The 12,369-nt window shown below is 42.3% G+C and overlaps 1 protein-coding gene and 2 non-coding genes across 4 annotated transcripts; 1 reads left to right on the forward strand and 2 right to left on the reverse strand.

The window, feature by feature from the left end:
- Positions 1-344: 344 nt before the first annotated feature.
- On the reverse strand, positions 345-11,574 carry LOC108145232 (macoilin-2). Of its 2 annotated transcripts, XM_017270495.2 has the most exons (11): positions 11,415-11,574; positions 7,093-7,508; positions 5,282-5,426; positions 5,063-5,189; positions 4,866-4,992; positions 4,000-4,796; positions 3,266-3,565; positions 2,453-2,557; positions 1,717-2,384; positions 1,406-1,598; positions 345-1,328 (listed from the first exon to the last, which is right to left on the reverse strand). In XM_017270495.2, exons 2-11 carry the CDS (start codon positions 7,170-7,172, stop codon positions 688-690), a joined length of 3,183 nt encoding a protein of 1,060 aa, XP_017125984.2. In that variant the 5' UTR covers positions 7,173-7,508; positions 11,415-11,574; the 3' UTR covers positions 345-687. The 2 variants fall into 2 exon arrangements, with proteins under 2 accessions (XP_017125984.2, XP_017125986.2); XM_017270497.2 differs by lacking the exon at positions 11,415-11,574 and having other exon boundaries at positions 4,159-4,796; positions 7,093-7,838.
- A 420-nt stretch (positions 11,575-11,994) lies between these two features.
- On the reverse strand, positions 11,995-12,065 carry Trnag-gcc. Its single transcript has one exon. It is a non-coding gene; the product is annotated as a tRNA-Gly (tRNA).
- A 96-nt stretch (positions 12,066-12,161) lies between these two features.
- Positions 12,162-12,233, forward strand: Trnaw-cca. The gene has a single exon. It is a non-coding gene; the product is annotated as a tRNA-Trp (tRNA).
- Positions 12,234-12,369: the final 136 nt, after the last annotated feature.

A 12,369-nucleotide genomic window follows, 5' to 3' on the forward strand; every position in this document is an offset into this window, starting at 1 on the left:
TTAAAAATACGAATCGCCATTTTCATTTTGTTATTATTTTTAGAAATTTGTGTTCTGTTCTCTTATTGTTTTCAAATGTGATTCGAGTTCACAAATCATCTTGTTAAAGTAATCATTTACTTTTCGTGTTAAATGGGAGATACTGAATGTGTGTGTATAGAGTGTGTATAGGGTGTGTTTGGTGTGTTGGCGGGGCAGCCGATTCAAAAGAGTGTGTGTTGAATGAGCTGAATATTATTTTCAATCGGAGTGAGTCATTAAGGCCTTCAAGAACAATTTCAATTTCAATTGGAATGCCAAATTCAATTAGGAAACTGGTTTTTTTTTGTTTTTTTTTTTTGAGATTTTGGAGATTTTGAAAACATAAGACGGGGAAATGTTCAGCAATATTGAGCTGCATTCATCAGTGCTGCCTGCGCGCTTCTGTGGCGGTGTGTTAATTGTAAAGGAAACTGCTTATTCATATTACGGACATTCAGATATTGTATGCAAACTTCTTGGATTCGGCACCGCTTATCGGACTGCTCATCGTTTGCTGTGGCGACGGTTGCTTGCGTTTGTTTTCCCTAGTTCATATAAAGTATAATAATCTCAAACTTGTCGTCGCAGATGCAGGTGCGAGGACGATGACGACGGCGATGACGACGTCAAGGACTGCTGCTGCTGCTGCTGATGCTGCTGTTGGCGTCAGGCATCCGCACCATTGGGGTTCATGCCCACCGGCGACACCACCATCATGTTTCCCGTCTTGGGCGTGTACACACTAGCATTGGGATCCAGCGTTGAGCCGCCATTTCCGTTGGCGGCAGCGGCATTGGCCGCAGCAACCTGCAAGGCAGCAGCCACGCTGACTGGCACCATTTGTTGCTGGGAGACGGGACCATTGCCACCCTGTTGCTGCTGCTGCTGCTGCTGAAGCTGCTGGTGTTGCTGATGCTGCTGATGTTGCTGATGCTGCTGTTGATGCTGCTGATGTTGCTGGTGCTGCTGCTGGTGTTGCTGATGCTGCTGTTGGTGCTGTTGCTGCTGCTGGTGTTGCTGGTGTTGCTGATGCTGCTGATGTTGTTGATGCTGCTGATGCTGTTGATGCTGCTGGTGCTGCTGGTGCTGCTGATGCTGCTGGTACTCCTGCGCGGCACTCAAACTGAGCATGGGCGAGGACGGTCCGGGACCCGACTGCAGTGGCGGCGTGTCGTTCATCCGCAGAATGCTGCTCGCCGGTCCGTGTGGGCCTGTGTTCATGCACAAGTTGTCCGGCATCACGGCCAGCAGTTGGGCAATCTTTGCCTTGAGATCGATGACCTCATCCTCCTTGGAGCGACGATGGTCTAGGCGAGTGAGTGAGTAATAATATTTATGAGCACTTAACTTGGGGTTCTGCTTTAAACCAGAAATCGATACTCACTGTCAGATATTTCAATCTGGCGCTTGGCAGCGCCCAGAGCCGAGAACAAGTCCAGCTTGACTCTCGTCTCTGCGGATAGATTCTTCTCCAGCGTTGCGTTCTTGTCCTGCAGGGCAGCCAGGGCGTTTAATAGCATCTCGGGGTCGGGCTGCGAGGATTCGCGATTCCGTAGTTTTGCCTCCAGCATGCGGTACTGTAAAAAGTAAATATAGTTGTTTTAGATCACCGAACTTTTAAAGATAAAATTATCTTTAGTTACACACTTTCCAACTATCAAAAGCTGAAATTAATATGTATTATTAAAACCTCACCTCTTGTTCCAATTTTCGTCCATGTTCGACGGCCAGTTGCTTGCCCTCCTCCGTCTGCTTGAGGTCGCCACGCAGTCGTTTCTGCTCCTCATCCATCTGCTGGCGCCGCTGCTTGCACTGGGAGCTGCACTCGGGTCGAGCCGCCTTCTCCTCAGCCAGCTTGCGAGCCTTCTTCTCGTTGGACAGCTGCGAGTCGAGGGATTGCTTCTGACGGCGCTCCTCGTTGAGTCGTCGCTCCACAGTCTGCAGATTGAGCATGTCGGCGTGGCGGGCGTTGTTCAGCTCCTGGATGCGCTTCTCCAGATCGTCGCACTCCTTCTGCTTCGCCTGGAGCGTTGATTTGCTGGTGAGATTCACGTCTAGCTTCTGTCGCAGTTCGTTTTCGATTTGCTTCATGTGGCTAATCTCAGCGCGGTACTTTTTAACATCAGCCTCCAGTTTGAGGCAGGTTTCGCAGATCTTGGAGACCACCTTGCTGGCCAAGTGAGCGATGGCATTGCTGGATGTGGAGCTGGCCGTTGATGATACCGAACTTGTGTCGTTATTGTTGTTGTTGTTGTTGGCCGTGTTCTCCTTGTCCTTTTCCTTATGTTGCTGAGCCAGCTGCTGCTGATGGCTGTGATTGTCCTTCGCTGCGGCGTTATCCTTTTTTCCACGATTGCGTCGACCTGATTAATTAGTCATATATATAGCCTTTTAAATAATACTCTCTCTCTCTATATATATAGGTACTTACCCTTGGGCGCCTTTTCAGCAGGTGGGGCTGGCTCCACACTGGCCGTTTCCTCGATTTCAACGTGATTAGCATTTCCATTGGGAACAGCGTTGCTACCCTTTTTGTCTGCAAATGTTTATGGAGAAATGTTATTCTAAAATTCATATTAAAGTATCGTTAAAGCTCAGCTCAAAAGTGTGTTATAAAGTGGTTTGTGAAAGCGTTTAAAAGGTTGAAAGAACTCTATAAACTTTATAAAGGCATTTACATCAAAAATTCAAATAAGGGAAAAATAAACTTCAAGTTAAAATTATTTTTCAAAAATGTTAGAAATTTGATAAATTTCAAAGCAGCATCAAAGCAAATTATTGTTCGGAAAAAAGGTTTATTTTTTGTATATTTATATTGTATTTTTTTACTCTTGCTGAGCGTATTATAAATTTAAAGTTTTACGAAGAGTAATACACAATTTTTAAGCGACATTATGATTCAGTTTTTTGCAGCTATCGTAAAACAGCGAATTGGAAAGTCAATCTTAAGTTAAGCTTAAACAAAGGCCAAAACGACCTAATGGAAATTACTACTTAAATAAGCGCCAATACAAAACTTTATAAAATTTTGGGCGTCTTCTTTTAATGCAAGTGTCAATTTAACAAATGTCCAAAAAAAAAAAAAATAGAAAATATTTCTTGATAGAAAAATGATGAAACTTTGGAATCTCAATCTAACCGAACAATTTAACTATGTCGATCAATAAACACAATCGATAAGATTAATGCCTATCTGGCTGGGCTCTTGAAAGTAATGAAATCATTGGTTCCCACCGGCACTCACCATGCTTTTCCTTGCCCCCCTGCTGCTGCTGTTGTTGTGGATAGTTGGCGCTACTATCCCAGTCTGACTTCTCCTTATCCTTATCCTTATCCTTACTATTACTTGATGTAGCTGTTGCTGTTGTGGTTGCTGTGGCAGCGCCGCTATCGACCTGGTGATAGTTGTTGCTGCTATTTTTACCCCCGTGTCGCGTTCCATTGTTGTGCTCGTTATCAGCAGCGTCAGCCTTGTTGCGATGCTTATCCTTGTCCAAGCTGCGTCGGTGGTTCCTTGAACCACCAGCGTGACCATTGGAGGTTGCTGAAAGAGTATAATAATAGAACGTTAAGTGCATGTCTATTTATATTTATATATAAGTCGACGCGCAACATAATTGTGTTTTATTGATTTCGTGATGGAATGGGGTCGGGGTCGGGGGGAGGACGTATTAGTTGTTCGAACCGCCTGCTGACTTGAATTGGAATTAGATTTGCATTGCAGCAGGACCATAATGATATGAAGGTTTCGATTTTGAAGGGCTGACAACTGCCGACTTTGGTGGTGGTTGCTGTGGATTAGACATCGCCAGGAAGCGAGGAAGCGAGGAGGAAGCCTCGCTGGCGGTTACTATTATATTGGATGGATTCGTGGATTACATGCGCATACAGAAACATACAAATGTGTCTGGTAGAAATTAGTGGGTTCTTTGTTGCTGTTGTGAGGGTCAGCAAAAAGGCAGCTGAAGACATTATTACCACCACAACAACCGTCAGCATCGGCACCCTCGGAAGTGGAGGAGGAAGAACGGGCAGAACGATGTTGCGGCTGCTGCTGCTGTTGCTGCTGCTGCATCGCCAGACTTGCGGCCAAAGCAGAGAGAGCTGAGACGGGAGTGGAAGAAGTGGTTGCTGCACCTGTTGTGGCCGTGGACGATGCTGTCGACGCCGAAGACTGTTTGCCGCCCGCCGCCGCCGTCGCCGCCGACGACGACGTTGATGAGGAACCGGCGGAGTTGGGTGCCGACGAAGCAACTGACGCGACTCCCGTTGCTGAAGCCGCTGCTGATGACGACGATGAGGCCGCCGTTGTGCCGTCGCTCGCTCCGTGGTCCTTGCCGCCGCCGCCACCGCCGTTGCCATTGTGGTTGCTGCCGCTGTTGCCACTGTTGCTGTTGCTATGATGGTGGTGATGGTGATGATTACTATTGCTCGAGCTGTTGCTGCTGCTGGCGCCGGCGCCGCCGCTGTGATGATGCTCATGATGGTTTTGTGCTTGCGTGGCAGTGGCCAAAATGCCATTCGCCGCCGTTGCCCCGGATGTTGAGACCAGGGCCGATGTGGTGGCAGACCCGTTGGCCACCACGACGGAGCTGGATGTGGCTGTCGCCCCCGCAGCCGCCTCCTCGGCCGCCTCTTCGGCGGGAAGGGCCTGCTGCAGTAGCTGCATGTAGAACTCGTTGTCCTTGGCCACCTCGCGCTGCTTCCGCTGTCGCATGCGGTAGCCCACGTAGCTTTTAAAGCCGAATCCCAGCGTGACAACCGGATAGCCAATGCTGCGAGCGGAGAGGGTGAACAGTTAAAGAGCGTTAAACAGGTACTGGTTATCAGGCTCCAATGCTCACCAATGCGCTGCAAACGGCCGGCAGAGATCCAAGTGCGGCATGTGGCGACTGTCCTTCCATCGTATGCCCACCTCCAGGTAGACAAATAACATCCAGAGTATTATGGTCGGCAAACAGATCCCCTTATCTGCAAGAGAACAACGGGTGAGTTGAGCCAGTTAGCAGATGCCCCAACCACTCCGAACTGGATGACGCACCTGTGTGCCAGACGTACTGCACCCAGACATATGTGCTGGCCGCGAAGAGCAGCCAATGAACGGGTATGAAGAACAAACAGACCAGATCCGACGTTATCGCTATACACACGAACAGCACGGAGAATGCCTGCAAATTAAATTGGGCCCCTATATAGTGTTTCACTCGCTCCGGAGGTGTCACTCGCTCCGTCCCGTCCCGTCCCGTCCCGTTTCACTTACCAGTCCCTTATACTTAAAGGAATCGTGCACGGAGCGGAGGAGCAGCCAGAATGGCCACAAGAACTCAAACCGGAACATGAACATGAAATCAGCCACCATCACGATGGCCCAAAGGATCAGAAACTTCATGTACAAAACTGTTGTGCTGCAATCAAGAGAAAAGGATTAGGAATCAAGAGTTGCTTATCTGATATCAATGTTTGTTTTGATATATTTTATACATGTATTCCTGCAGAGCTTATATCAACTTTTCTTAAAAGTCTCTAAACAATTAACTTACTGTTTGTTTGAACTATCAACACCTACAAACATACAACTAAAAAAGACCAATTCGTGTGATTTTGAAAAGCAATATCTCCTAAAAGAACACATTCCTTACTATATAAGGGAACACATCACCTTATTGTAGTAAACAGAAAAACTAGATTGAACAAAGAGCGAGTGGAAAAAATAATATGTAAATGCCATTTGGTTTTGTTTTTATCGTTTCCTATATAAGGCATCTTTTTTTGTTTGCTGTGACATATATTTTTGGAGCTTAAATATAGATTAGCACAAAGCCGGGAATATTTTTTTAAATTCAAGATAACTTCAAAGTAAATTCTTCTTGTTTTTGTGTTATTTAATTAATTTAATTATATGTGTACGATGACAAAATAATTTTTAAACAACGGACAACTGATCCCATTAAGAAATCAAAACAACTAAGGGACAGCATTAATTCCTTGATTCCACGCATCAATTAGGCATTAGAATATGTTTAATAAGATTTGCGACGTCAAGATTAAGAAATCTGACCAAACAGAAGCGCAAAGAAGCGGGTGAAATGCCAAAAACGAGTAGCGTCCAAATAAATACATGCATAACATCATAAAACAACAGCACTAAGGCGCAATCAAAAAGTAAACAAACGTATAAATAATAAGAAGGCAAGAGGAGGGAGGGGGGAACGAGTTCCGCCACATGAGCACACTACACTCTCGGAATTTCGTGGTTGTTCTTCTCTTGCGCCTCAGGAAATCTGATAATTATCAAGTTGACTTTTGGGGGCCAGTTCGCATGCCAATAAATCGAAAAGTATCTTTATTACCTCAATTAAGAAATGGCTTGATCTCGCATAAGGCATAAATTATTTGATTAATGGGCTGCGACAAAAATCTCACCGATTTTCTAAACATTACAATTCTGACTCTGAGCAATATGGCTGAATTTTTTTTTTTTTATTTATTTCGTTCGTAACTGATTAAAATTAATTAGAAAAGTTATAGTGCATGACGGAAGACATTTTTGCATTACAAAACCACAAAAAGCTTTATAAAATAAGTTGTTCAAATATCTGTTTAAATTGAGAGAATCTCGAATTCTTGGGTTCTAAATAGTTTTGGGGATCCCTTTACTTATTCATTTAAGCAGCTTTAAGAGTATATGAGTTGAAACCTTTGCAATCTTTTTCTTCAATGGGCAGGCGGATAACCCCGCTGATCGGACGACTGACTATATCAAAATAGTGGGCATACAAACTATTGTTTTATAGACGTATATGGTTTTTATTTGATTGCAAAGAATTGATACTTTTCTAAATACAGAATCGTGTTGGCGTAGCTACCTTTAGCAACAACAGACGCTCGAACCATTCTGTTTTAGTAACAAACAAATATATAAGAGACCTGTGATATAAATAAAAACAAAATAAACTCGAATTGAGTAGTCTACTTAACTTAAAACCTTTGAATAAGTGCCCAAAGCAGTCTAATCTTGAGAGTTGCGTTTTATAATAATAGTAATATTTTAGTAGTACTAATAGCACTCACCTGCCGTACATTCCCTCTGTGATTTTGTTGCGCTTAATCGGCCGCCGAAGTTTGCCACAATCCGCGTTGCGTCGCTTCATCTTGGATGCGCGGCGTGTGTCCCCCTCCGCAGCGATTCGATATTCGATAGCCCTTAAATTAGTTTGCTGCTTCCCTCCCTTTGCTGTCCTATCAAACTTATGAATTGTACGGATCGAACGGATTGAATTTGCGCTCTACTTTCTTTTCACTTGATAATCAGATGCTGCTGGGGCTCCTGATAATTCCGGAGGCGATGTCGGCGTGGTTTCGCTTGCTTGTGCTTGTGCCTCTGCTGCCGGCGCGACGGCATCTCATTTACATCTGATGCGTTTGGAAAATGTTTTTCGCCTCCTGCTGAGCCGGCTTTTTTATTTTTTTTTTGTTCGATTTTCACACTGCAAACAGATGACACAAGAAAATGAGGGGATGAGAATATAAAGAGATGCCAAAACAACGAGTGCCAATGCGAGAAAACGTGAGAAAATGTGAGAAAACGCGACCGAAACTGCTTTGGCATTGAATTCTCTGCTGAGATTGACCAAATGTCAACTACTCCTATTTAAAATCATCAGCAACTTATAATATGTACAAAACAAAAATGTATTTTTAGGCCTGCTATTCTTCTGTTGATTGCACTTTCGCTTTGTTAAGAATTGTTCGCGTAATTAATTGTGCGGGCGTTTGAAGTTCAATATTTGAAAGCTAGACGTAACCAATAGACGACTAATTGTCTTTCTATATTAAAACATCAATTTCATACTTTGCCATTTGTAGTATGCCATTCATGAGGGAGCTTTAACGTTTAATTGTTTAAATGACTATATTTTATATTCAAATTTCTTAAAAGTTTTCTCCAGTTTTATAACTTCTTTTACGAAAAAATGTGAGCTGTTTTGAAATTAAATTGTTTTCCCCTAAAGGGAAGTTGGCTTCTAATTTGATACTCATGAGTCATTCGTTTGCATAATCTTAATATTTATCATATACTTAAACTTACATAAGAAAGAATAATATAGTTTTATTTAACTATCGTTTATTTATATACCATAATTCACATAGTCCCTAGCTGTATTATGAGCAATTCAGATATTGTATAATTTCAACATGTATATTTTCATAGAAAATTTCACAGCGACAATCTTTGAACTCTCAGAGTAGTCTCTAAATATTAAATTGCTTATGCACGAACTTCTGTCAGCTTCAAAAAGCGTTGAAAGCACACCTGTGGGCCAGAGTAAATAATTTCGTGTGGAATTGTGTGTATTCAGATACGTGCCACTAAAGCGTTCTGCAAGTTTTTGGTGATTGGTAGAATTTAAAGACCCTGACAATACTTAAGTCTAGCAAAATCTAGATATTAAGTAAAAAATATTCAAGCAAATAAAGTGTAGTATGTGAATACCCTGACAATACTTAAGTCTAGCAAAATCTAGATTTTAAGTACAAAATATCCAAATAAATAAATGAAAACCTGCCATGATCAAATTTGGCTTATTAATCGAAGAAATCGTTTTTTCTTATTGCAAACCAGTTAATCGTTTTGTTGCTCCGCAACAGAATGGTAGTTAAACCAATGGGAATGCCAAATGATTGCCAAATGAATCGATAAAAAATCTAAACTGTCTTAAACGATGGCGATAAATTCGGGAAGAGAACTTGAAAATTACAAGTGCAGACGGACAAACACGCACACTCATCCGTGTACACAAACAAATCAATGCAATGAACAGTTTTTTGGGAGTGTGGGAATCACGGGAGGTAATGGGAATCCGGGAAAAGGAAATGGGAAATACATACATACATGCATACATATACATATGTAATTGTGCACTCTTCTCAACATGTGGATGTGGATGCTGCCCGGTAAATTCGGTGGAACGTGAAATCCTCGCACACACGCTCTGTTGCGCCAATACAAGAGTTGATGTGGATATGGATGTGAGATATGATATGGCTATGGATATGGAACGGACTGTCAATGCGACTGCGCCAACTCAATCGGAAGCGGAACTATGCAGATTTCAAGGAAGCAGAGCAGAATCACTGGCCAGGCATCCTTGTGTGTATGTATACGGGTGAAAAGGTTTATAAATAGCATCCAAAAGTGGAGCGCATCCATGGCCTGGCCACATGGCAGAAACAGCAATTGCGGAAGCTCCGCTCACCGATGACGTCTGGCGCTGTTGCTGTTGCTCGATTGTCCTGTTCCTGTTTTAGAGCCCGTTTCTCGTCCTGTGATGTGGATGGACCACAAATGGACACCTGAATGCGAAATGGACTTGCCTTTCGGACGACTGTTTGCTTCGTATCCGCCATTTTGTAACGCCTGTCGGCATCGAGTCAAATAAATACATAATTACCAAAAGGGTTGACTCCACTTGGGCCCATGCAAGTATGCCTTGCTGCGATATCAATATTTTACATATCCTAAAGATATGTTAAGATAAACAGCAATGTTTAGTAAAAAAATAAAATCTTATGAAAATGATTTAAGTTATACTAAAGTTAAGAATACGATATTGGAACTTAAAACGAACTTGTTTCAGCACTTAAAATATTTGCTTTAACAAAATATCCACTCTTCAAAGTCGGAATCGTTTCTTGAAATCTGTATTTAATTTATACGTTACTTTTGGCTTTCAATTACAAAAATGCTTCTGTGAATAGGTACTTTATAAATAAAAAAATAAATTGGATAAATAATGTAACTTTCAATAAATGTTTATTTGCAGTGGCTCCATTATTGCTTATTGGGCGAAAATAATTTTGTAATACATTCAAAAAGCCTATTAGTAAGTGGTGTTGTTCGACATGTTTTGGTCTTATGGTATTTCTGACCATTAGTCCGGAATTTTTTTAAGGCATGTAAAACAAAGCTCAGTTAGACCGGATGGTTTTTTTTTCAAATAGATAAATAGTGCATAGAAAATACATGTCACATCTTTTACTCAGTTGACTCCATTACCGAACTAATTTTTTGGCTCGTTTTTGACTTTATCAACAATAAACAAATTCTTTTGGTGGTTGTTATTACAACAAGAACTTTGTGAAAAGTATATAATATGACAAGTTTCGATATAGATATGTATATCTAGTTAGCAGGAATATGAGAAAACCGATTTAATCGAAAATATATGTAACATTAAAATGACCCACAGTTTTGGCGGCGTATAGTCAACGGCTCATAAAGTGCACTGATTTTGCTCTCCCTCTCTTTTCATCTCTCTCTTTTGTTTTACACTTTCCCAATTGCATTTCGTTGGCCAAAACGAGATCGCACTGACACACTCCCACGCACTCACACACACATACAAAACTCACAGATGTGCGCCCATCGCATTTAGAAAAGCCACAAAGTAAAAACAAAAACAAAACAAGAAAACAACAACGTCAGGGCGACAAGATTGGACGCGCCACAAAAGGCTAAAGAACTTTGATAAAATGCGGTAATTTGGTGGCCGCTTTTTGCATAACTTTCTAGAATTTTGCGATAACGGGCGCTCCACATTTTCTGCGCCGAGGGTTTAATCGGTGGGGCAGCGTGTTATCAGAAAAAGGGTAGCGAATTGGTAATAAATAAAACAAACACAAAATAACGAAACCCCATTGAAGCCGGTTGTCTTGATCACCTTCGTTTTTCCGAAAATAGCTAGAATAAAACAAAACATCTTCTGTGTGTGTGTATGGGTATGCATGTTTGTGCAGGCAGAGAGCAACAAAAACAACAGACAAGGCGCGGGGGTGAAAAGTTGAACGAGCGCGGGGGTCGGTGAGAACGAGCTTTCAAACAGCATCCACATTTCAGCCAGGAAGCATCCTTTTATCGCTCTCTTCTCTGTCAGGAAGCATCCTTTTGGCGCTCTCGTTTTCTCTGCCAGCGTAGACTGCGGTTACGTTTGCCCCTGTATGCGTGTATGTGTGTGTGTTGGCGGCTGGCACACGTATAGGGACACCTATGTATACACTTATATATTTTCACACTCCTCACCTACACGAACACAACGATATACACACAGCCAAAAAGCACTGCAAAATTGCACACGTTTTTTTCAGTACTTTCGGCTGGCATTTGGCCTTTTCAGCCTGCAATTTTTTCACATGATATTTCACTGATTTTTCTGCAGAACTTATTTACTTCCAGGCGGACTTTTAATACAATTTGCACATTTCCCACAACTGCGCTGTGTCTGTGAGCATGTGTATGTGCCTCGGTGCCTGCGTGTGTGTGTTGGATGGATGGATTCTTTGGCACCCGAAAATTTTTCTTTACACATTGACAACTGCGTTGCTCGGATGCTTACACTCGATTAGCACTGCATTTTCTCTCCGCGTAACGGTAATCGTTGTGCATAAATATCCCGGTGATCAGTATCGATTGACTTGCGTTTTGTATATTTTAACACGAAATCGAAACTCCGAACGCTTCGAAATGACGCGACCAGTGTGGTCGTGACTCGACTGCAAAAAAATACCGCCGATGAAAGTGCTAAAAAAAACCACGCGATATATATAAGTCTGTGAAAACGATACTGTTCCCAAACCATGCTGTGCAACTTGGTTACAAACTTATCGGCGACTTGAACCAAATAGACTAAATATGATCAATAAACTTTGTTTACACTGGCACTGCGTTGTTACGATTTGTGGGGTGTATAAGCAGCACATTTTTGAAATCAACCAAAATATTAAAAAAAGATTCAATTTATAATCCTCAAACCAGATCCTATATTTGTTTCTGCCTATGCAAATGAATACGAAACTCCTATTAGAGTTGTCTTCCAATTCCCCTGGCGATGTTCAATAAATGCTCTTCACGGTAAAAACATAGTTCTAAAACTTTAAGGAATCAGAAAAAACATTACAATTTGCAAAAATTTATTTTGCATCGGCCGGGAATCGAACCCGGGCCGCCCGCGTGGCAGGCGAGCATTCTACCACTGAACCACCGATGCTCTTGGTTTACCACATGTCCTATACTATAAAGTTCTAAGTTTGAGCACTTCCGATCTTTCGGTCAGTCACGAGATTTAACGCCCTCCCCGCATCAAGACTCCGTGGCGCAACGGTAGCGCGTCCGACTCCAGATCGGAAGGTTGCGTGTTCAAATCACGTCGGGGTCATAATATTCTTTTTGGTTTTTAAATTGGTAAGCTCCCAACTAGAAAGAAATTTAAATAACTTTGAATAGCGAAGAAATTATATTTTGTTGCTGTACACAATGGACTAAAACATTAGTAAGAACTATTTTGTGCCAAC

The sequence above is a fragment of the Drosophila elegans genome, unplaced genomic scaffold (assembly GCF_018152505.1).
Source record: "Drosophila elegans isolate 14027-0461.03 unplaced genomic scaffold, ASM1815250v1 contig_183, whole genome shotgun sequence".
Classification (NCBI taxonomy): domain Eukaryota; kingdom Metazoa; phylum Arthropoda; class Insecta; order Diptera; family Drosophilidae; genus Drosophila; species Drosophila elegans.